The following is a 25404-nucleotide window of genomic DNA, read 5'->3' on the forward strand; positions in this document are numbered from 1 at the left end:
CTGGGTGACAGAGTGAGACTCCGTCTCAAAAAAAAAAAAGATTTGTCAGTAAAATAAATGTTTTAGGCCATTAAGATGTGTGGTGGTTTGTTTCCCAGTGATAGATAACTGGAACAGACAGTATGAATAGGATTGATTGTATATTGGAAGTAAGGGAGAAGAAATACTCAAGAATGTTAACCAGGTTTTCTAGGTTCAGCAGATTAACAGAAAGCAGTATCAGATTGTATTGGTTTGTTTACCTACTTAAAGCAGTAACAAATTTCCAGGGTTTGGACAGTGTCATCTGGGATGCTAGTCACCCAATATTTACTTAAGAGGTGGTGATTGTTATGGATTTTTTTTTTTAAACAAAGCCTTGTGATCAGTTTGTTTTGATAGTAACAGCTTTATTATTCTTAGGAAACAAATAATATCAAAGTAAAGAAGACGAAGCATAGGTTTGGAAGAGGGAAGGCAAACAGCAGTGATTAAGAAGCTGAAAAATTAGCTTTCTAGCAACTGAAAGTCACTATTAGCATCTCTTGATTTACTGTTATGATATTGATATTCATTATAATCCCTTTAAAAATTTAATGATCCTGTTTTAGAATTCTGGCACTTGATTTTACTCTCCTACTGGAAGAGGTCTTGTCTCTAATAGCATTCTCTCAGTGAGGCCTTTCCTGGTCATCCTATTTAAAATTGTAAACTTCTCATTTCCCACACTCCCTATTTCTCTTTTCTGCTTAGATTTTCCCCCTTGGCATCAAATCACCATCTAACATAGTAGATTTACTTATCTGATTGCTTTTCTTCCCCTACTAGAATGGAATTTCCTTGAGAACAGAAATTTTTATCTTTTTCATTCACTCCTGCAACAGTGTTGACTATGTAGTAGGTGGTCAGTAAATATTTGTTGAATAAATAAATAAAGTGATTTCTGAATGCCAAAGGAAGGATTGATTTCTGTTCAGATCACTTTCAGTGCAGAATGTATTTTATAATGTTCAAGTTTTTGGAAACCCACATCTAAGTGTGTCACATACATGTGTAATCCTAATGCCTCTAAGACTCATCCCATCTGGGTGCTAATGGGATTGTGATAATAATCAAATGTTACTGGCCACAGCTCCCCTCCCTCTCCTTTTTGTCACCGTTTTAATCTTTTATTTGGAATTTTTTAAACATACGCAAAAATAACAACACTAATATAATGAATGCTGATATGGTTTGGATTTGTGTTCCCTCCAAAATCTCATGTTCAATTATAATCCCCAGTGTTGGAGACTGGGCCTGGTGGGAGGTGATTAGATCCTGGGGGTGGAGTTCTCATGAATGCATTAGCATCCCCTCAGTGCTGTTTTCCTGCTAGTGAGTGAGTGAGTTATCCTGAGATCTGGTTGTTTATGTGTGTAGCACCTCCTTCCTGTCTTCCTCCAGCTCTGGCCATGTGAAGTGCTGGCTCTCCCTTTGCCTTGCACCATTATTGTAGGCTTCCTTAGGGCTCCCCAGAAGCTGAGCAGATGCCAGCACCATGCTTCCTGTATAGCCTGCAGAACTGTGAGCCAATTAAACCTCTTTTCTTTATAAATTACCTAGTCTCAGGTATTTCTTTATAGCAGTGCGAGAATGGACTAATACAAACCCCTATGTGTCTATTACTCAGCATTAATAATTATCAACATTTTGTCAATCTTGTTTGATCAGTTTCTTCCACCCACTTTCCCCCCTAGATTATTTTAAAGAAAACTCAAGATATCATTTTATTTCACTTGAAAATTTCAGTATGCATTTCTGAATGTTAAGCACATTTAAAATAAATACTACCACCATACCATTTTCACATGTAACAGAATTAATTTCTCTCATCTAATAGCCCATGAACAAATTTCCCTGAGATGTTTGTATTCAGCTGAGGATTCAAATACAGTCCAGGCATTGCATTTAGCTGTTATTTGCCCTAAGTTTCAGTTACATCGTAACAGTTTTCCCTCCTTTTTATTAATGTCTTTCATTTGTTGGTGAAACCTTGTGACATTGGACCAGGGACCAGTCCTGTAGAATCTTCCATGTTATAGATTTGACTGTTTCCCTATAATGAACTTAACTTATTCTCTAGTTCTGTTTTTTTGTAAATGGTAGTTAGATCTTGAAGCCATGATTAGATTCAGATTTAATTTTTGGACAGGAACATTTCATAGGTGGTGCTGCTGTGTACTTTTTAATTCATTACTTCATAAGGCTTATAATGTGATTGTCTCAATTTTATTGATGCTAAAATGATTAGTGGGTTATTAACCTGATCACTTGATTATAAAGTTCCTCATCAACCTTTCATCTAATACTTTCAGTCTCCAATTATGATTTTTTCATAGCTCCATTATTTTATTAGAATTTGCAAAAATTGTGATTATTCTAGTTATTTTTTCTTTCTCATTTATTAGTTTCAATTCTTGTGAATAAGAACTTTATTAACTATTAAGTTATATTTAAGTGCCGTTTGTACCGGAAAAGCAGAATAAATGCTTATATTTTTTCCTTTATCAATTTTCAGACTGAGTTGGTGCGCTAGTAATTCCCAGGGTGAGTAATGTTTCTTTTTAAAAAATGCCATTATGAACTCAGATTTTAATGTGTTTTGATATGTTTCAGTCTACTCTGGATTATTTCTTTCTGATCCTTAATATTTTCCATCTTAGACTAGTGGGAGCTCCTAGAAGTTCACTTCTGTGTCCTCATTAATCTCTGATAACTTTAACATCGCAAGCATAAGCTATTTTAGGCTTACAGTATACATTTCCTGCCCAAAACCTGGACCATCTACTTTCCCTTCATATCTTTCACATAGGAAAATAATCTAATGCTTCCCCCCTTCAACATGGTGGATCTCAGAATGTTCTTGTTACTATGACACACCAATTCTGTAATTAGAGGTTCTAAAGCTGTATAATAAAGAACTCTAATGGTTACCTTGTTTTCTACTTCTTTTCCAAGATCATGACTGAGAGATTGTTAATAAAAGCATTGAGTGGTGGTAAAAATACGAAGATCCTTACTTTGAATGGGAAGAAGATGACAAAGATGCCCTCAGCATTAGGAAAACTGCCTGGCCTGAAGACTCTAGTCCTTCAGAATAACCTAATCCCCAAAGTGTGTCCAGAGTTATGCAACTTGACCCAGGTGAGGAACAGTGTTTTGCTGTTGTGGTTTGGTATTAAAGATGGAAAACAGGAAGAGAGGAAAAAGGGGTAAGAGACAGAACAATAACACTTCGATCTAAGGAGACTTAGGTGTCTGGAGACTTAATGTGGAGTGTTGCTGGAGAGGCATCAGAAGGCTTTCTCCCTTAGGGAATTCCATGTGGTAGGGAGAGATGTTTCAATTTATTCATGTGCTCTTTGGCCCACATCTGGAGTCAGGGGACTAGGTCTCTGCCACACTTATCTTTCTAGAGGCTGTCATCTGCAAAGGGGTTGGAAACCTGGATCTGGTCATCTGTCTTGGGGGGCTTACATCTGGAAGTAGTTTTGAGGATCCAGGAGATGCTGTTCACCCTGGGGACTGTCCTGAAGCTTTTGCATTTAGAATGAAGAGACATTTAGGATGTAGCAAGGGAGTTCCTTTTCAATTTCCTAGGGCAGGCTGAAACTTTGAAATGGAATGTTGGCAGGGAATAGGAAGGAGGGGACATTTATTTCTCCTGAAATAGTCTTTAAAGGAAGGTTAATATTTTAAATAAAAAATACTCTTTTTTAAAGAGCAATAGTTGACATGAATGAATCCCAGATGCTTGTGTTAAACCTTTCTGCCTAACAATGTGAAACTCTAGCTGCCAAAAATCTTGAGGTTGAGAGAAGGCAAGGGATATTAACTTTGTAATTTTCTTTTTGTTCACTGCTGAATTGTCATCAGCACAGGAAGAACCTAGAAGCAGCTAAGGCGTTATAGCTCATTAATTTTGAGTTTACAGTTCCAAAAAATAAATCTGTATTTTCTTACTTTCACCCTACCTCATTTCCTTTTAGGTTTAAGAAATTGAGTTTGTAATCTGTAGTTGTATCTTTATAAGAAATAGGGTAACTTTTACAAAGTCCCCCTTCATTAGTAATTGCAGAAGGTACACTTGTAGTTACAAGACAACAAGGACTTGGAATTTTTTAATAGGAAAGAGGAGTTTCTTTGCAAAAGAATTTGGGACTTGACTGAGTCATGAACCTATTCTCTCCCTCTATTTGAATTTATTTCCATTAAAGTAATACTAACCATTGGTTACAGAGAATTAAATATTACAAAAAGCTTATAGCAAGAAGCTATCTTCTATCCCACTTCCCCTCATCCTCAATCCCGATCTCCATATATAACCACTTTTAACTCATCTATTTTATTGATTTGTCTATTTTTGGCATCATTTTTCTTCATCTTCTAGATACAGTTATATTAATGTATCTATTGTATATTGGTCCACATCTGGAATCAGGGGATTAGGTCTGCAGGTATCTTTTACATGTAATGTTACTACACCTTTATTTCTTCCTTCATCAACTGCAGTCTCTTTTGACTCCCCACTTCGTAAGATGACAGTGTCAGCCTCTGTAATCCACCTTCAGCTGTCCTTTCCTCTCCCCCGTCACAAACTCTGAAGTTTTTACTTTTATAAGACTTACAGCTTTTATATCCTATTCAGTTATAACCATAATTAAATATTTGTTTTGTGTCTTGGGTAACTCTAAACTTCTAAAAATATATATTACTAATAAATAAATATTCACATGGAGTCAATTAATTTATGATTATATTTTCTTTCTTATATGCCATTTTTGTTCCCTTGGAGTTTCTAATAACCTTTCCTTTGTTCTTGTGCCTTAGCTTTATGGCAGCCTCATTTTATTTCAAACTGTATTTTTTTTTTCTGTCAAATGTACTTTTCCTTGAGAGACTTCCCTGTAAGACCCTCCATCCTCTGCCCCACTCTAAGTTGACTGCTATCTAGGTTTGCTAGATACTGTCAGCCAAGGACATTCCCTTTGTTGCTCTCTTAAATTGGACCCACTGTTTCCTGTATCCTGTATTTTCCTTTCTTGGCTTGCTCTCTTAGTTTTTCAGGAGTCTCGAGAAATCATCCTAGTCTGGGTATGTGGTAGTTAAATTGTTTGATCCCTTGCATATCTGAAAATGTCTGTATTCTTGTCTCACACCTGGTTAATAGTTGTCTAGTAGAAAGTTACACATTCCAAGATATATTTCCATAGAAAAAAGCCCCAAGAGTCTGATTATCATTACATTGTCTTCTTCTTGTGGCTCCCTTTATTACTTGCCCTCTCATTCTTCTATTTAGGGGTAACCTACGTGTTGACTTCTGTTTGTTCACTCTTAGTTCCTTCACCAGGGAGCTGTCTCAGCCCAGTGCTTACTTTTAAAGAAGAAATTACACCATTAAGAATTCAACTGATTTGCAACTAGGCTGCTTATAGTCTATTCTGTCTTTAAAGTACTTTAAAAGTCAGATTCAGGCCAATGGTATTATGTTTAGCTGTTCATGAGCTAGTAGTTTTTCTTATATAGGGTCTTGGAGAAATTGTGGAATTTTGGAAAAAAAACAACAATTTTCCCTATGTAATGGGAGTTCTAGAAGCATGCTAGATAAAATGTGCTAGAAACCCTCAAAGAATGGTTGTAGATTATCATAGAGTTCAGATATACAGCTCCATCCGTCTCACAGTTGGTAGTAAAGGGCAGATGGCCCGGTGCAGTGGCTCACACCTGTAATCCCAGCAGTATGGGAGGCCAAGGTGGGCAGATTGATTGGGCTCAGTAGTTTGAAACTGGCCTGGGCAACATAGTGAGACCTCATCTCTACAAAAAAATAAAAATTAAAAATTAGCCAGGCACAGTGGCACGTGCCTCTGGTCCCAGAGGATTGCCTGAGCCCGGAATGTGGGAGGCTGCAGTGAGCTGAGATTGCGCCACTGCACTCCAGCCTGGGCTGCAGAGTGATTCTGTCTCAAAAAAAAAAAAAAAAAAAAAAAAAAAGGAAAGGCAGATGAAGGTTTCAAAGAAAGAGACAGCTTAGAGAATTGAAAAGGAGAGTTTAGAAGTGCTGGCACAACTTACCTGGTTCAGCAGTTACCAGCTATATACAAGGCACTTAGTTTCTTTGGGCCTCAATTTCTGCCTTCATTTATTTAATCCACAAATAAGCAATGAGGACCATCTGTGTCTCAGGCACTCAGAACTGGTGATTCAGTGATGAGCAAAACAGGTGGAAATCTCTGCCCTCATAGAGTTTATGTTTTAGTCAGGAGCGATGTAAGAAACAAATAAGCAAAATAGGGCGTGAGGCGGTGATTAGTGTTAAGGGGAAAAATAAAGCAGAGAGAAGGGGCAGGGTGTATTGTGACATTCAGCTGACCTGACTGATGCCACAGAGTGTCTTGTGGGCTTTATAGCTTGGTGATGTGTATGTCAAAATTCAGTGATTATAATTCTTATTCTAACAGTTTTCTCTAAAATTCCCGTGTACTTTTAAAGTTAATTTGAACTCTTTCTTATGTGGCTATAGTCATACCCTTTATCAATAATGTTTAAAGTTACCCATCTACCTATGACTTTTGTTTCATTTTGTTTTATGTCTACAGTGTTTATCTTTTGAAGTAGCCTTTTATCATCATACGAAGTCCAGTTTGCCCCAATATACTGATTTTTTGGTCATATTTCCCACAGAATGCAAGGTATTAACATAGTCATGATTTTTTTTTAAGTTCCTAAAACAAAAACACTACTTTTAAATTTCTTTACTCATAAAATGCTAATAGAATAACAACATCAACCATTCACTGGGAGCCAAGCATAGTATCAGGAGCTCATCATTTTCTACAACTTGCAAGGAAGTTATTACCCTCATACTGTTAATAAAATTTATGGTTCAGGAAGAGGATAAATCATTTGTCAAAGGTCACTCAACCAGTAAATATAAAATGAGGTCTCCTTGGAGGTTGCTTTCAGCTCTATTGTGTTATTATTCTATATATTTAGTGTGAAATTTATCAGGGTATGGTGTTCAATTTATAGTTCTTAAAAACTGAGTTGCCTAAAGACGGCTGCTTTGAACACTACATGCATTGTCCCCTCCTCCCATTTGTTTGCATATTTTTTTTCTTTTAAGAGACGGGTCCTGCTCTGTCACCCACGCTGGAGTGTACTGTTGTGATCATAGCTCACTGCAGCCTCGAACTCCTGTGCTCAAGTGATCCTCCTACTTCAGCTTCCCAAGTAGTTGGGGCTACAGGCGTGTGCCACTACCCCTGGCTAATTAAAAAAAATTTTTTTTTGTTTGGAGACCGGGTCTCACTTTGTTGCCCAGGCTGGTCTTGAACTCCTGGCTTCAAGCAATCCTCCCACCTCAGCCTCCCAAAGTGCTGGGATTACATGTGTGAGCCACCCCACCTAGCCCATAGTGATTCTTGTATTATTATTATTATTATTATTATTGTTATTATTATTATTTTTGAGACAGAGTCTTGCTCTGTCACCCAGGCTGGAGTGCAGTGGTGTGATCTCGGCTCACGGCAACCTCCGCCTCCCAGGTTCAAGTGATTCTCCTTCCTCAGCCTCCTGAGTAGCTGGGATTACAGGCACCTGCCACCATGCCTGGCTAATTTTTTTTGTATTTTTAGTAGAGACGGGGTTTCGCCATGTTAGCCAGGCTGGTCTTGAACTCCTGACCTCAGATGATCTGCCCACTTGGCCTCCCAAAGTGCTGGGATTACAGGCATGAGCTACCACGCCCGGCCCATAGTGATTCTTTTAACAAATATTTACCATTCATTTTCTTGCATCTATGCTGTTCCCAAGGATATAGATGTGTACAAAGTGTGGTCCCTGCCTTCATGTTTGGTGATTAAATTAAATGTTTATATATTTAAAGCTCCATGGCTGGCATGTAGAAGCTTTAAATACATTTTAGCTATTATGATTAGTGTTACCATTATGATATGACTAGCAACAATGATAAAATGAGGGGGTAGGGGTTCTTTAGTAAAGAACCTACTTTAGATCCTACTTCCATTTTTCTTTGCTAATTTAACTAGTGAAGCTCTGGAAAATTTCAGTCACTTCTAATGACAATGACAAAAATGGGCTAATGTCCTATAATTTATGGTGAATGCATTTGGACTGTGGCTCTTGAAATATGGGGATGTCAACAATTTTCAGAGAAGCACTTTATGAATTTTAAGGGCAAAGATCTTGTCTCGTCCCTATTGCTTTTTACTTACTAACTCATATAATGTCAACATGAGTGAAATGGAAGTAATTTTCAAAGTCCTGCCTAACCAAACACACGTAGGAACAAAGGTTCCTCACAGGTAAAACAAATAGCCATCATCTCTAATTGTGTGCAGCATTGTTGACATGTATCATAAAGTCCAATGGCAGTGTGGCAAAGTTCCCCTTAAGCTGCTCACATGTGCAGCTGACCAGGACAAAGATATGGTCTGCCATAGCTTTTTATTTGGCCATAAACAATTGACAGTAAATAAGACCAACTCTAACCAGATTTGAGTAGTTTATAAACTTACTAATTGTGTCCTTAATCTCTCCTTTTCATACTTTTGCTGTCCTTAATGACCCTTTAACCCAATCAACTTCATTCATTCATACATTAAACAACTAGTTACGTGTGTCTGCAGTGGAGTAGGCACTCTCCTAGGTGGCAGCAGTACAAAAAGGAACAAAATCTTTCATATGTCCCTAATAGGTTTAGTGGGGAAAGTTAACGAAACATACAAATAAGTGTATTATTACAATTGTGAAATATTACACTTGTGATGTAGGAGAATTGTGAAAAGTGCTGTAAAGGAGAATTGTGTTGTACTATGAGTCTCCAGTCAGACAAGTCTTGTGCTATGAGAGTCTCTAGTCAGAGAAGTCAGAGAAGGTGATTGTGAAAACGTGCAACTGAGTTAAGATCTAAAGTAAGCTTGTCCAACCCGTGGCCCGCGGGCCACAGGTGGCCCAGGACGGCTTTGAATGTGGCCCAACTCAAATTCATAAATGTTTCTGAAATATTATGAGATGTTTTTGTTATTTATTTATTTATTTTTAAGCTCATCAGCTATCATTAGTATTAGTGTATTTCATGTGTGGCCCAAGATAATTCTTCTTCCAATGTGGCCCAGGGAAGCCAAAGAATTGGACATCCCTGATAAAGAACAAATTATGCAGAGGAAGAGGAAAGGAATGACCATGAGCAGAGACTTCCCGTAACTCTTCCTCCTTGGGCATTCTGGTCTCACTTTCTAACCCAAGCAGAACAGAGAAGATCCATGTCATTTATAGTGTTTGACAGCATCAAGCCTGTCTCTTCTCCTGTTCCATCCACTGAAAATCTCTTCTTTCTCCATCAATTAGGTAATGCCTCCTATTTCCTAAGCCTGGCTATCAAAACAGGGATTCATTATCCTGTTTTGTTGTGTCCTGTCCTGGTACAAGGGCACATAGTGAGTACCTTCTCTCCAGGAACCGTTCATGTCTCCTTTGCCTCTGCTTTCATGCCAAGGCGTATATTAAGGTCTCTTGAACCCCTGCTGGAAATGCAGCTTCTCTCTCTGCTGGCAGGTGTCTAGAAAAGACGCAGCCCTCTTCTTTCCTTCACTAGTGATGTGGAACAACTGATACACTCTATCTGTAGACCTGCCTTGACTCATCTGAAAAGTGGGCCTCGTCATTCTTAGCTCCTAAAGTTGCCATCACTGTTATCTACCTAATATAGGATGCCTTATCCATATTGTTTACATAGAAAATTTTAGCCGAACCTTCATTCAAACTTCCAAACACTTAAGATTTTACATTTTAATTGAATGTCATTTTAATTGAATGTTAAAATTTTACATTTTAATTGAATTCTAATAATTTGAAACTCTTGTCCTTCCTTCTTATTCTTTCCTTATGAAGCTTTTGATGGGATATTAAAAGGCAATGGCTTGATAATCTTTTTATGTTAATGCCAGTAGAGAATCCTTCTTATATTTCTTGACATTGAGCTTAACTTTGGGATTTAAGGGGCCAGCAGTAAGAAGTTGTGGGATCTCCATGAAATATCTAGAGATGAGATAACATGCTGGCCCATGGAAACTTCCCCTCAATTTCTAGTGAAATTATAATCGTTTTGAGAAATATGACTTTGTTAGGAAGTTACTGCAAAATTAAATAGTAGCTTTGAAATTGGCAGTTATTCATATAAATAAATTCCTTCAGGAAGAGCTGGACTCAGAAGCAGTTTGGCAGTTGTATTAAACAGCGGTTTTAAGGATGCCACAGATTTCTTTAAAAAAAGGCGTTGATAAGAATTAGCAGATTGAACCATAAATTGAACCTCCTTCCATACGTTGGCCGTACATATGCTAATTCAAAAATGTAAAATCCAGTTATTATTCCCTCATTAATTTGATTCGATTACCTTTACAAAATAGTTTACAGAACCTGACACGTATATTATATACTATTTGATTATAGTAAATGTGAATATTCACTCTTCTTAAGGAAGTTAAGTAGTTCAAACATATTTATACATCTTATAGGCAAATAATCAAATAGTTTATTCCAAAATGGTATAACCATGATTTAGTTTAGGAAGACAGTCTTCCAGATAAAGATTGACATTTGAGAATTTTTTTAATACTTAAAAAGGTTTTATCTGGCCAGGTGCAGTGGCTCACGCCTGTAATCCAAGCACTTTGGGAGGCTGAGGTGGTGGGGATCACCTGAGGTCAGAAGTCTGAGACCAGCCTGACCAACATGGTGAAACCCCGTCTCTACTAAAAATACAAAATTAGCTGGGTGTGGTGGTGCATGCCTGTAATCCCAGCTACTTGGGAGGCTGAGGCAAGAGAATCACTTGAACCTGGGAGGTGGAGGTTGCAGTGAGCCGAGATCATGCCATTGCACACCAGCCTGGGTAATAAGAGCAAAACTTTGTCTCAAATAAAAGGCCGGGGAGTGGGGGAGTTTATCTAAGTTAGTCAAAACCAAGTAATTAAAATATATAATAAGTAGCATAGAGTTTTCTAGTGATAATTAATAGCTACAAGCATGGAATAATTAAATATTAAGAGAGGCTGTCTGGTCCAAGTTCTAGGCCTACATATGATATGCACTACATTGAACTGAATACAGGGGCTAGTGAGAATGAGCAGGCTAGAATAAAGAAAGCATGCAGCTCATTAGAAGGAAATAAATAAAGCTGGGCAAATTAGAACAGCTTAAGCTCAAAAGATACTTGATTTTGAAAATAAAAACTGATGTGGAGCCATAATGACTGTTCCATAGTTTGAGTCTTTATAGAGATGATCTAAGCAGGCATCATTCAACTAATATTTATTGAGCAACTATTATATTCCAGATATTGTTCTTTGAATGCTAGATGATTCACACAGAGACCCTGTCATTGGAAAATTTCCAATTTAATAGTAGAGGTAAAATATACATGTGAATCATGGAATCAACATAAATGCCCATCAGTGATATGCTGGATAAAGAAAATGTGGTACATATATACCATGAAATACTATGCAGTCATAAAAAATGAGATTATGGGCCAGGCACAGTGGCTCATGCCTGTAATCCCAGCACTTTGGGAGGCCAAGGTGGGTGGATCATGAGGTCAGAAGTTCAAGACCAGCCTGGCCAAGATGGTGAAACCCCGTCTCTATTAAAAATACAAAAAATTAGCTGGGCACAGTGGCAGGCGCGTGTAATCCCAGCTACTCGGGAGGCTGAGGCGGGAGAATCGCTTGAACTCAGAGGGTGGAGGTTGTAGTGAGCTGAGATCGTGCCACTGCACTCCAGCCTGAGTGACAAAGTGAGACTCCATCTCAAAAAAAAAAAAATAGAAAAATAAAAATGAGATTATGTCCTTTCCAGGGACATGGATGGAGCTGAAGGCCATTATTCTTAGCAAACTAACGCAGGAATGGAAAACCAAATACCACATGTTGTCACTTATAAGTGGCAGCTAAATGATAAGAACACATGGACACATAGAGGGGAATAACACACACTGGGGCCTATCAGAGAGTGGAAGCTGGGAGGAGAGAGAGGAGCAGGAAAAATACCTAATGGCTACTAGGTTTGGTACCTGGGTGATGAAATAGTCTGTGCAACAAACCCCCATGACACAAGTTTACCTATGTAACAAACCTGAACATGTATGTACCCCTGAACTTAAAAGTGAAAAAAATAAGAAATATATACACACAAGTCATTATAATATAAATAATAATAATTGATAATAGAAAGTACACCGTGCTATGCAAATGCAAAAGGAGGATGCCTTCATGGGGAAGACGGTAAATCTCAAGGGGAAGCATTAAGCATGAAAATCTGTTATAATTATTGGAGAACCAAGATATTGTTAGTATTTAATGAAAACAGAATCCTGAAACACATCATTACTGCAGAAACAATAAAGAATTTTTATCCAGCAAAATTAACAGTCCTTCTGTGGCCATTTTTCTCATTCCATGAAAATGTCATTCAGAAGTGGCTGCGACCTGGGACCTCAAAGCCGTGATCACTCTGCATGTACCTGTGCTCCAGACCCAGCTCTGCGGCTGCTCTGCATGCACTTGCACTTCTGACAGTGGCATCTCTGTGGCCCAAACACGCCCATGTGCTGGACCTACCACCAAGGGGCATCCCCTTGGCCACAACTACCCCTGATAGAAGGAAAAGAGATCAGCAGCACTGCAGCACCTTTTACTGCCAAGGACCCCAATATATGCAAATCAATCAATGTGATACAACACATTAACAAAACGAAAGAAAAAACCCAGATCATTATCACAATAGATGCAGAGAAAGCATTTGACAAAGTTCAGCATCCATTCATGATTAAAGCTCTCAACAAAATAGGTATAGAAGGAATTTACCTTAACACAATATAGGCTATATATGAGATTCCCACAACTAACATCATCATCAGTGGGGAAAAGCTGCAAGCTTTTTCTGTAATATCTGGTACAAGGAAAGAATACTTACTTTCTCTACTTTTCAACATAGTACTGGAAGTCCTAGTCAACAATTAAATAAGGAAAAAGAAAGGCAACCAAATCAGAAAATAATGTTATCTCTGTTTGCAAATGACATGATCATGTACATAGAAAAGTCTAAAGACTCAATAAAAAACCGTTAGAACTAATAAATGAATTCAGTCAAGTTGCAGGTTATAAAATCAACATACTAAAAATAATCATATTTCTATATACAAGGAATAAAGTATCTGAAAAGGGAATTAAAAAATCAATCCATTTATAATAGCAATAAAAATAATAAAGTACTCACAAACAACCCAACAGGTCAAAGATTTATACATGAAAAATTATAAGACATTAATAAAGGAAGTTGAAAAAGATACATGTAAATGGAAAGACATCCCTTCTTCATAGATAGGAAGAATTAATATTGTTAAAATGTCCATATTACTGGAAGTGATCTACATATTCAATGCAATTCCTATCAAAATCCTAATGGTATTCTTCACAAAAATAGAAAAAACAATTTTAAAATGCATATGGAACTACAAAGCAATCTGCATAGCCAAAACAATATTGAGCAAAGACATGAAAGCTAGAGGCATCATACCTCCTGATTTCAAAATAATTACAAAGACACAGTAATCAAAACAGTGTGGCTTAGGCATAAAAACAGACACATAGACCAATGGGACAGAATAGAGAGCCCAGAAATAAATCCACATATGTATGATCAACTAATGTTTGAAAGGGTGTGAAGAGCACACATTGGGGAAAGGATAGTGTCTTCAATAAATGTTGGGAAAATTAGATATCCATATGGAAAATAATTAAATTGGACCCTTATCTCATATGGTATACAAAAATCAACTTAAAATGGATTAAAGACTTTAATGTAACACTTGAAACTGTGAAACTACTAAAAGGAAACATAGGGAAAAACTTCTTGACATTGGTCTGGACAATGATTTTTTGGATATGGCGCCAAAAACAAAAGCAACAATAGCAAAAATGGACAAATGGATAATTTAAAACTAAAAACCTGCACAGCAAAGGAAACAATCATCAGAATAAAAAGGCATCCTACAGAATGGGAGAAAATATTTGCAAAGCATATATATGATGTGGTTAAAATACAAAATATATAAGGAACTCATGCAACTCAATAGCAAGAAACAAACAAACAAATAACCTGATTTAAAAATGGGTAAAGGGGCCAATAGGAGGATCATTTGAGACCAGGAGTTCAAGACCAACCTCCACAACATTGTGAGACTTGTCTCAAAAAAAAAAAAAAAAAAAAAGGTAAAGGACTTGAATAGCCATTTTTCAAAAGAAGACATGTAAATAGCCAATAGGTATATGAAAAGGTACTCAACTTCACTAATAGTCAATGAAATGCAAAGCAAAACAAAAGTGAAGTATTACTTTACACATGTTAGAATGGCTGTTATCAGAAAGACAAAAAGTAAGTATTCACAAGGATGTGGAGAAAAGGAAATGTTCGTACATTGTTGGTAGGAATGTAAGTTGGTAAGTTACTATGGAAAGAATATGAAGATTCCTCAAAAAATTAATAGTAGTCTGATCCAGCAATCCTACTCTGGGTATATATCCAAAGCAAATGAAATCAGTATGTTGAAGAGGTATCTGCACTCACATGTTCATTGCAGCGTTATTCACAATAGCCAAGATATGGGAACAACCAAAATGTCCATCAATGGACAAATGAATAAAGAAAATGTGTATGTGTGTGTGTTTGTGTGTGTGTGTGTGTATATATATATATATGTATATATGCACATATGTCATGTGATGCCTAACAGCATTTCAGTTAACAATGAACCACATATATGACAGTGGTCCCATAAGATTATACGGTATTCTTACTGTACCTTTTCTATGTTTAGATACTTTTTGATACACAAATACTTACCATTATGCTACAATTGCCTTTAGTATTCAGTACAGTAACATGCTGTATTGCATAGGTTTTTAGCCTAAGAGCAATAGACTATACCACATAGCATAGTAGGCTTATAGCAGGTGCATAGTAGGCTTATACCATCTAGGTTAGTGTAAGTACTATGATGTTCACACAATGACAAAATTGCCTAACGATGCATTTCTTAGAATGTGTCCCCATAGTAAAGTGACACATGACTGTATATGCATTGGAATATTACTTAGATTTAGAAAAGAAAATTCTATCATTTGCAGCAACATGGATGAGCCTGGCAGACATTATACTAAGTGAAATAAACCAGATGCAGAAAGACAAATACTACATGATTTCATTTATACATAGAATATAAAAATGTCAGACTCAGAATCAGAGAGTAGAATGGTGGCTACAAGGGTCTAGGGAGAGGGAGATAAGGGGAGATGTAGGTCAAAGGGTACAAAGTTTCAGTTATGTAAGATAAATAAGTTTTGGAGAGCTAATGCACAATGATGTGACTATAGTTAATATTGTATAGTATACTTGAAATTTGCTCAAGGGGTAGATCTGAAGTGTTCTGATCATACATACACACACAGAGAAGAAGTTACAAGAAACAGTTTGAGATAAATGGGTGGAGAAAGCTGTTAAATAATAGGATGAGATTTTCTTTTGCAGGCTATCTATTTTATTCAGAGGTTGAAAACACATGCCTCCAGGCAGGTAACATATGAGAAAAAGGGACCAGGAAGGAACTGTGGCTAACTGGTAGCTCATACATGCATAGTCAGTAGTGACAGTCCAGCCAGTCCCCAGCACTGGTGGATTTTTGTCACAGCAGGATTGTGTATTTAAAGGTTCTGTGGAAATAAATACTATTTTTTAAAATACTGTGCCTATTAGTCATACCAGTTTCTGAGCTAAGAGTTTAGGCTTAATTCAGCAAATGGGATGCATTGTTCTCTATGTACTAAAGTATGCAGGAATATTTCTTTAAACTTTTCCAGTCTAAATGTTTCTTAAATTTTTGCCCAAACATCTGGGAAGATATACCAGTCTCTTAGTTTCTATCAGATATCTCCCTTTTGCAATTTGTAAATCAAAGCGATTTTCTAAATTCAGTCAAGTAGGAGAGGAAAATAGAATTGCTGTTGGTGACTGTACCTCCTAACTATGGTTAGCGAGTTCTGAGGGTGAAACAAAGCTGACCCTGGAGTTGCTCCTTGGCACTTCCAGCAAGGCTGCTTCAGGTTCCTTGCCTGTGGTTGACCCTGCACGTGGAGATCCTGCCAATCCCACTCATATTTACAGGTATCACTCCTGCAGGTAAGCCTAACATACATGTCTCTTCACCGGTGAGCCAGGTAATGAATATATATGTGTAATTTAATCATGGTTTATAACCTATTAAATGTAATATCCCATGCCTAATAAAAGAGTGCTTGTGAATTTAGAAATGTTTGAAAAAGTGAGTTAGAAATTAAGAAAATAAGCAGGTTTTAAATTTGAAAACTAGTAAAGTGTCAGTATGTATGTATGTGTATATGTGTGTGTGTATCAGGTGTTTACCGCATTTCTAGCACCAGGTATGGCTAACATTTTACCCCACAGTATTTTCCTGGGCCTAAAAGATTACCATTTAATAATATCTGCTATTTGCCTGGCACTTTATTAAACTGTCTCTAATCCTTAAGACAACCCTAAGAAGTAAATGCTAGTATCCCCATTTTTATAAAGAAATAGAGGCTTAGGAATTTGAGTGACTTGCCCAAGATCACATATTCAGTACATTGCATAGCAAACAGCCTGTGCTTTGCCTACTGCACAATACAGACTCAAGAATGTGCACATGATAGGACAAGGATATTTAAAATGAGAATTTCATGTATTGTATTCCATTTCATTTTGTGAGCATGTGTATGTGTGTGAACATATGTGTCTGTATACATATATATATTTGTATCATGTGCATATGTATGATCATTCTGAGCAATAGTAAATTCTTTTTAAAGATACGCAGTGTATTACTGAAGACAGTGGAGGGTAGAAGTTAGGAATATAGGCTGTAGAATGAACCTAGGTCATTTCACCATAAATCATAGCCTGGACTTCAGATCCCTTTTCTGTAAGATCAGGGTTATTGTGAGGTCCACATTAGACAATGTTCAGCTTGGCACAGTGTTTCATATATTTGGCACTTAATTTAAATTTAATTTAAATATTGGTCAGTATTGTCATTAATAATCAGTATGTTTTCTCCTTAAATTTCTTGTCTTCTCTCTTACTTATTAAAAATATCACTATACATTGAACCTAGATTCTATAATCCAAAGGCATCTATGGACATTGAGATGCTTGCCTCATATCCAAGATGTAAGAGAAAGTGCACATGCCTATTTTAAGGCAGGCCACAGATAGGCTATAACTTTCAGGTATGAGTGGGTCAATACAATCAAACAAATCAGATAAAATTTAGTAAGAGCATAGACAGACAGTATTTGGAGCAAGTATACAAAGACATAGAAAAGACTATCTACAGGGAGGTTGGAAACATTTAGGATATACTGGGTAGAGAAATTGTAGGTTCATCTTTTGGGCAGCTGTTTAGATATAATCTAGTAGGATTGAATAAAGGGAATTTAAGTCACAATACATCCATTCTTTACATCTTTTGCTATGTAATGCTACAGGCAGGCAGTAATGAGTACTAGGTTCATTGCAATGAGATAGAACTGAAAAAGGTACATCTAAAAGGATTTTTAAGACTAAAACTTGGTGGCAGATTGAATTTAGGTGGAGGGAGAGAAAGATGTTCTAGGTAGCTCCGATGTTTGGCCGCCATAGGTTTATGAGAAGTGGGAGAAGCAGATCTAGTTTGTCCAGGGAGCATTGTCCAGTTTTATACTTTGAATTTAGAGTGATCCACTGGAGTTATCTTAGAAGCCGAAACTAACAAGATCCACTTTTTTTTTTTTTTTAACAGGGATAACTGTAAATTCCTACATTTAGTTTAAGAAATGAACTCAATTGCACAAGTCCAGGATGTGGGATATCTGCTTGACAGTTAGCTTAGGGGTTTTTATTGGCCACAGACAAAACTAATTATGCACCAACCATGTGCCTTGTTGCTGAAAGAGTACATGCCATGTTAGGCTGCATAATAGAAGTGTTGTCATCCGCCAGAGGGAGACCCGTGGTCCCACTAACATATGTGCTGTGAGAGCTGATTTCCTGTCTCACCATAGGCTCCATCTTTTCAGAGAGGGGTGCTCACAAAAATTAGAGAGTGGTCAGTACGGTCAGGGGTCTGGAAATTATGTCCTGAGGGAAATAGTTAAGGGAAAATGGAACAAATTTAGAGGGAATATGATAGCAATCTTCAAAAATTTGAAAGATTGTTATGTGAGAGAGAAGGAGTGCAAATATTTATTATGATTGCTGTGAGAAGAATTGGGTAGAAATTTCAGAGAGCCTAAATATTAAAAAGTTAAATATAGATAGCTAGATCTTCCTAACAAGATAAAAGTGCTACCCATTACTGGGTGTGCTCATGGGGAAGGTATATAATTGCCCACCTGCATTCTGTATGTTGGTCTAGGTGACTTGTAAAATTTCCTTCTAGACCGGGTGCAGTGGCTTATGCCTGTAATCCCAGCACTTTGGGAGGCTGAGGCAGGCGGATCACTTGAAGCCAGGAGTTCGAGACCAGCCTGGCCAACATGGCAAAAATCCCATCTCTACTAAAAATGCAAAAAAAAAAAAAAAAAAGCCAGGCGTGGTGGCACATGCCTACTACTTGGGAAGCTGAGACATGAGAATCACTTGAACCCAGGAGGCAGAGGTTGCAGTGAGCCGAGATCGTGCCAATGCACTCCAGCCTGGGCGACAGAGTGAGACTGTCTCAAAAGGAAAAAAAAATTCTTCTAATTGTAAGTTGCTATAATTCCCTGGCTCATGGGTCTATGAGTAGCAATGGTGTCTTTCCATCTATAACCATACCAATTTCCAAGGGAGAGAGAATACCAGTAGAACTTCGTTCTACATTTAATTACTGAAGAGATGCAAGCTTTAAAGCTTATCAAATAGTTGTCTGTCATATGACTAAAGCCTTCCTTCAGGAACTACACATAACCATAGAGAATGTTACTAATGAAACACTACCTACACTCTTTCTGGATATCTGCTATTTCTGCAGTTCTTTGTTAGTAAAACACCATTTGAAACAATGTTGTCAAAGCATTCCAGATATCTTACATCAAATGTCATCTTCTCAGAGAGTACTTCTCTAATGACTCAATCTAGTCCTGAGTTACTTTCCATTGCATTATCTTGTTGTCTTTTTTTCATATTTAAGACTAACTACTAACACACTATTCATTTGTTTACTTATTTGTTGTCTGACTCACTTCCCAACATAGAAGCATTGTAGAGAGGGATCTTGTGTGTCTTGTTCACTCTTCCTCTAGCATTCAGAAATAGTACCATCATAGACATATCTTAAACATAATTGAATTAATGAAACATCTAGGTTGGGGCTTGAGGTATTTCTCAAAGGTAACTCTATCCTTGCTACAGTGTTTCTGGACCTTTCTGTATAATTTAAGTAATCTACACTGAAGCTCTGATGTATTTGCCATGGTGACAGAGTATAAATGCTACTACCTAGTCTTTAAGAGACATTTATGAATTTAAAGGCAATCAGTGAATCTTCCTTTGGTTATCCTATGCTATGAAGAATATTCCCAGTCCCACTCACTTCATCTTAGTTTTGACTTTGAAATCCTTTACAAGTTGAGGTTTTTATGTGAACTCTTTCCTCTTCTCCAAGCTACATTCTTGGTTGCAGAGCTCAGAATTTCACATGGTAGCTTCTTCCAGTCAAAGGACCATGTGGTTAATGCATTATCCAGATAAAATGTCTTTTCCTAAGTCATCTATCCATTTTACAATATCTTGGGAGCTAACTTGGATGAGATAATCAACTGTGGTTGTCGTTCACCCTACTACATTCCCCTAGATTGCCTTTCAAAGTGACTTTTTCCTTTTCCTCAAACCTCCTAATCTCCTCCTCTCCGCAGATGACTTTGTTTCATGTTTCCGTGAGAAAACAGACATCATCCTTCAGGAACTCTCTCATCTTTTCATCATGAATTCATCTACTTATCTGATCTTCACTCACCCTTTCCTACCTTCCTTCCTACTACCCTTGATGAAGAGCCCTTAACTTATCTAAGGCCAGCACCCACTTGTACTTTGTACCTGTCTCATCTTCTAAAGGATTTTGATTCTGTGAGTGTCCCCATATTTAAGGCATGAGCTTCTAATCCCTACAGGGTTATTTCCATCAACACATAAATAAGCTATACTATCATTTATCTTGAGGGTGGGGGGAAACTCCAGCTTCTTCTTCATTTTCTAGTTTCCCTTCATAGCAAAAGTTCTTACAAGAATTGTCTATTAGTTATTGTCTTTGCTTTCTCACATTTTCTGCACAGCCCACTTCAATCAGACTTTCTTCCCCAGCACTTCACCCCTATTTTCAAGGTCACTAATCACTTTCCGATTGCTAAATCCAGTGGTTATTTTGATGCTTTAATTTTGTTTAGCCTTCCCCTGGGATATGTCCCAAATTTTCCTTTTTAAAATACTTTTTGTTTCTTTTGCTTTTGCCTTGGATTCTGTTACACTATGTATCTGGGAAATCCTGAAACATAGATTTTTGTAATATTGAGGCATTTCTCTCAGAAGAAACCTGTCCAGGAGTGAGGGAATCTGGACAGGGCAGGGAAAGAACCTGGATAAAGAGGTGGTTCCAGGAGAAATGTAGTCTCAGCCCAATCCCTTCAGAGCTTTGGGGCATGCCCTGCAGCACAGAGGCAAAGGGGTTGGGCTGTTATGTCCTGGCATCTGCCATGGTGTAGCAGCTGTCTGGAAGGATGGAGCAGAGGCACAACCTTCCAGGTAAAGCCCTTTCTTGCAGTTAAGGGAAATTCTTCCAAGAAGGGCGCAGGAGAAAGTCCTCACGGGATAAATTCATGGTAGCTGTGGATGGAGCACTTCTCAGCTGTGGGATGTGGTATACCAGATGCTTTAAGTGGCCTATGTTTCCCTTCTACTTCAGCCACTCCTCAGTCAGTTCCTCTGCTGGGCTTGCATTCTCATCTCTTAAAATTCCACATGATGCCTTTTGCTTACTGAAGGCTCACAAATTTATTCTGTGCTCTTGATTACTCCGGAGAACCCTAGAATTACATTTACAACTCCTACTTGACATTTTCATTTAAAGATCTAAAAGTCTTCTTAATTTTTACAGGGATAAAACTAAACTCTTGATTCCTTGTCCCTCCTCCAAACCTGCCCTTGTCCCAGTTTCCCCATCTCAGGTGCTCAAGTTCCAAAGTTAGGTGCTACTCATGATTCTTCTATTTATCTTACATCATACAACATTCTGGCTCTTCATCCAAAGCATATCCCAAACCCATCCACGTGTCTCCAGGTCCACCACCCACTACCTAGCTAAAGCCATTGCCTCTTGCCTGCACCACTGCAGTATTGCCTCTGTGTTCTCTTTGTGTTTCACTTCTTGCTGCCCCTGCAGATTCTGCTGTACAGATGCCAGGATGATCCTGTTAAAACACATGTCAAATAATGTTACACGTATGCTTAAAACCCTACAGTCATTTCTCACTGAACTTAGAGTAAAATCCCAACCCCTTACCCTAGTTTATGAAACCATATGTAATCTGGCCCAAGTATACCTTTCCAACCTCTTTTTCACTGAGTGTTCCTCTACCTGCAGTGCTCAGCCACATTAGCTGCATCTCCTGGGGCTCCTCAACCACACCAAGAATGTGCCTCCATTGGGGTCTTTATTTTGACAATTTCTTCTTCCTTATTGTCACTCAGATCTCAGTTTATATATCACCTTCTAAGACAGGTTCTCCTGATCAACAAATCACTTTCTCCTCACTCTTTAAATTGTCTCTAGAACACTTAATACTGTCTGTTATTTTTGTATTAATTTGTTTAGCCATTTAATCATTGGATGGTTGCTTTCTTACTGTGTAAGTGCCTTGAGGGCAAAGATGTTACATGTCTTATGCATGCAATGAATATTTTTTAATGAGTGAATAAATTAATGGTGACCCACCTGCTTTAAGAGATATGTATTCACTTAGAATATGTGCAGTTTAGACTGCATTTTTAAGCTGTTTGTTTATGGATATATTTCTAAGCATCAAAAAACCCACAAAAAACCAAAAACTAAACCAAAACTGAAACCCACCCTGCTTTACAGTCAAGATTGATTATAATCTGTGATTTCCCTTTGACATATGATGAAATCTAGTTACTATGTATCTTCATATATCTGGGCCAGACCCTTATATTCTCTAAAACACAATGACAAAAATATATCTAACTCATATGTAAGAACTTACCACATAACATACAAAATGAGCACTGTACAGTATATGCCCTCAGAAATACACAGAAAAGCATTGATAGTGTGGGACATTACAAGCTGTTTCTTGTTTACTTTAAAAATATATGTTACCATCCCTTTTTTTTAGGTGATAATTCACCATGAGTCTCACACTTCTGCACATGCTGTTAACAGAGGCACTGGCTGGCTTTGTTTTGGACCAATTTTTCCAGTATAATTACATAGCAGACAACCTTGGAAATTAGAAATAGTGTCTCCCTCTGGACCGAAGGGCAGGCATGGTTACTGCCCATCATAAAAGATTCATCATAAAAGATTTGCCCATCAAAAAAAACTCATTGTTCCTGTTCAGTAACACAGCCTACTTCACATCTAGGTATCTCTTTGTGTTCTTTGCATTTTCAGTGCAAAAATAGTAATATTCTGGACACTTCTATTGCTCTAAGTAATAAACGGTCCCTTGTATCTTTCCCAGGGGTCTCATGTTTTCTACCAGCATTCACGAAACTGTGGCAGGTTCACTTGTTAGCTTGTAAACTGGGTAAAATCTTGGACCTTTCACAATGCCTGACACATTCTTGCGTATCTCGCCAGTCCTCAGGGAGATTTTCTTGGGCTGTCAGTACTGCTAGACTGCTGTGCATGTTTCACTAAATTTAGGCAAAAGAATGAAATCTACCTTGTTTTGGAAGAGACTGCAAATAGTCACTTTGATAGGCAAATAATGGACCCCCAAAGATGCCCACACCTAATCCCCCAATCCTCTGAATGTGTTAGGTTATATGACAAAGGGAAATTAAGAGTGCAGCCAGAAGTAAGGTGGATAGTCAGCTAACCTGTAGAATGGGAGGTTACCCTAGATTATCCAGGTGGACCTAGTGTAATTATGAGGTTTTTAAATGTGGAAGAGTCAGCATTAGTGTGATATGATTTGAAAAAGACTTAACCAGCCATTGCTGGCTTTAAAGGGGAAAGTGGGGTGTATAAGCCAAGGAATGGAGGCTGACTCTGAAAGTTAGGAAAGTCAGGCAAACAGATCATCCCCTGGAGTTTCCGGAAAGGAACACCAGCTTGATTTTAGTCAGTGAGACTGTTTCTGATTTCTGATCTCCAGAAATATAAGATAAATTTGTGTCGTTCTAAGCCACAAAGTTTGTGGTAATTTTTTATAGCAGTTATAGGAAACCAATACAGTTACAGACTCTGGATAAAATAGCTACATGAATGTATTTTAACTTCACATTTACAGTAGAAGAAGGCCTCAAACATGGTAGTAGATGTATTATACTATTATAAATTAGGATAATGGTAATTGTTAGACAAAAGCACATATGCAAGTAAAACCTTTACCATGAATTCTTAGGATGAGAAATTTCATTTTAATATCAATGTATATTTCTTTGTGTTAATTTAAATCATTGTCTTACATCCATAACAAGTACTAGGTGACTTTTAAATATAAATTGTGAATGGCTTAAATTTTCTTCTTAATTTTTTTGGATTTATGTAAATTCATTAGTTTGTTAAAACTTCCAAAATTCCTTTTATTTGGCCCTTACTATTAAAATTCTAAAGTATGCAATTGGTAATTAAACCTGAATAGTAAATTATGTTTAGGAGTAAAGTAAAAGACTCTTTGTATTTTGGAAAGTACAATTAGATTTTACAACAAAGAATATTACTATATTTTTGGGAACAATCTGTATCACTGATTTATTGGATTACAACATCAAGGAGGAACTTTTTAACTCCCCTTATGTGCAGTTCTTCCTAGGCCTGACCAATCTGTTCTCTGTAGGACAGATAACTGTAGGGTAGATCTTTTCTACGCTCATTATACCATTTCAATAGTTTCTTTTCTAAATTTTGTGATCCCACAGAGTGACATCAAAGTTAAAGGCCCGCCCCACCAGGCTGTGTACATGTAATAGAGTGGTCTTATGGCCTAGCTCATTTGGGAATAGTATGTCAGGACCTCAGATCTTTGGCTATGTTTCTGTTTTCAGTAACTTAGCTCCTTTGCTGAGTGTTTAATAGTTTGATTCTATAGGTCACAAGGTTCAGATACTCTTAAGTTGTTCAAATGATTTATAAATGGATCATCAGTTGTGGTTTTACATATCCTTGGGATGGTTTGTAATATAATTTTAATGAACTTAAGTGCTCTAATTAAAAATTAAATTGTGCTTTAATTAACATAAAGTGAGCATGAAGCTCAAATGAACTTTGTTTATAAAGATAACTTTAGGTATAACTGAAATAATTGTTTAAAAATATTTTGAAGTTTTCTTAGGTTACATAGATGTGAGCAAGGGAGCTTAAATTATTTCTTTTTTTCATTTGAAGTTGGATGATATATAAGTCCATTAAACCTCTATATGTTTGCAGTTGACAACACTAAATCTGGGAAACAACCTTTTAGAAGAAGTTCCGGAAGAGATGAAATATCTTACATCTCTGAAGAATCTCCATTTATCTGGAAATAGGATCTGTAGATTTGCACCTGGAGCCTGTGGTAATTTAATCAACAAGGAACAACATTATAGCATCAAATTTAATCTCTCATATTTAATAATATGAGACTGAAATGAAAAAGAATTTTGCATGTTTAATCTTTTTTGTTGGAGATATTTACATACTACTCTTGAAATATAGGAGGAGACAACACTTTTAAAAAAGTATTGTATCATATGTTTATTTACATGCAGACCTAAGAAAATAAGTAAGCATCAGTGTTAATGAATTTTCCTCTTTGTAGAATCAGTATAAAGTCAGATCGTGAATCTGGGGACCCTTTTCCTAAGCCAGAGATAATTCTATTGGAAAATCAAATCAAGGAAAGCTATACTGTAGCTTTGTTCTTTTCACTTTTTATTCTGTCTTAAATATTAAGTCACACTTTTTGATCAAGATGCTAAACTTAAATCAATTTGGGGAGAATTTTAAAGAAAAGATATGAGATCCAATAAGCATTTTTTTCTTTCTTTTTCCCATTAACTAATAATTTC

At 37.2% G+C, this 25404-nt stretch overlaps 1 protein-coding gene across 5 annotated transcripts in view; it reads left to right on the forward strand.

Moving 5' to 3' along the window:
• The window catches only part of LRRC69 (leucine rich repeat containing 69), a 134132-nt gene that overhangs the window by 15667 nt on the left and 93061 nt on the right, over positions 1-25404 (forward strand). For 2 of the 5 annotated variants that reach the window (XM_016959661.3, XM_016959662.3), the window contains exons 1-2: positions 2894-3162; positions 24785-24911. In XM_016959661.3, coding sequence (XP_016815150.1) covers positions 2980-3162; positions 24785-24911 — 310 coding nt within the window. In that variant the 5' untranslated portion in view covers positions 2894-2979. Of the gene's footprint in view, positions 1-2536; positions 2566-2893; positions 3163-24784; positions 24912-25404 lie in introns of those variants that run through there. The other 3 variants (XM_001137722.6, XM_063816409.1, XM_024345224.3) reach the window with 3 other exon arrangements.

This window comes from Pan troglodytes, chromosome 7, assembly GCF_028858775.2.
Source record: "Pan troglodytes isolate AG18354 chromosome 7, NHGRI_mPanTro3-v2.0_pri, whole genome shotgun sequence".
Classification (NCBI taxonomy): domain Eukaryota; kingdom Metazoa; phylum Chordata; class Mammalia; order Primates; family Hominidae; genus Pan; species Pan troglodytes.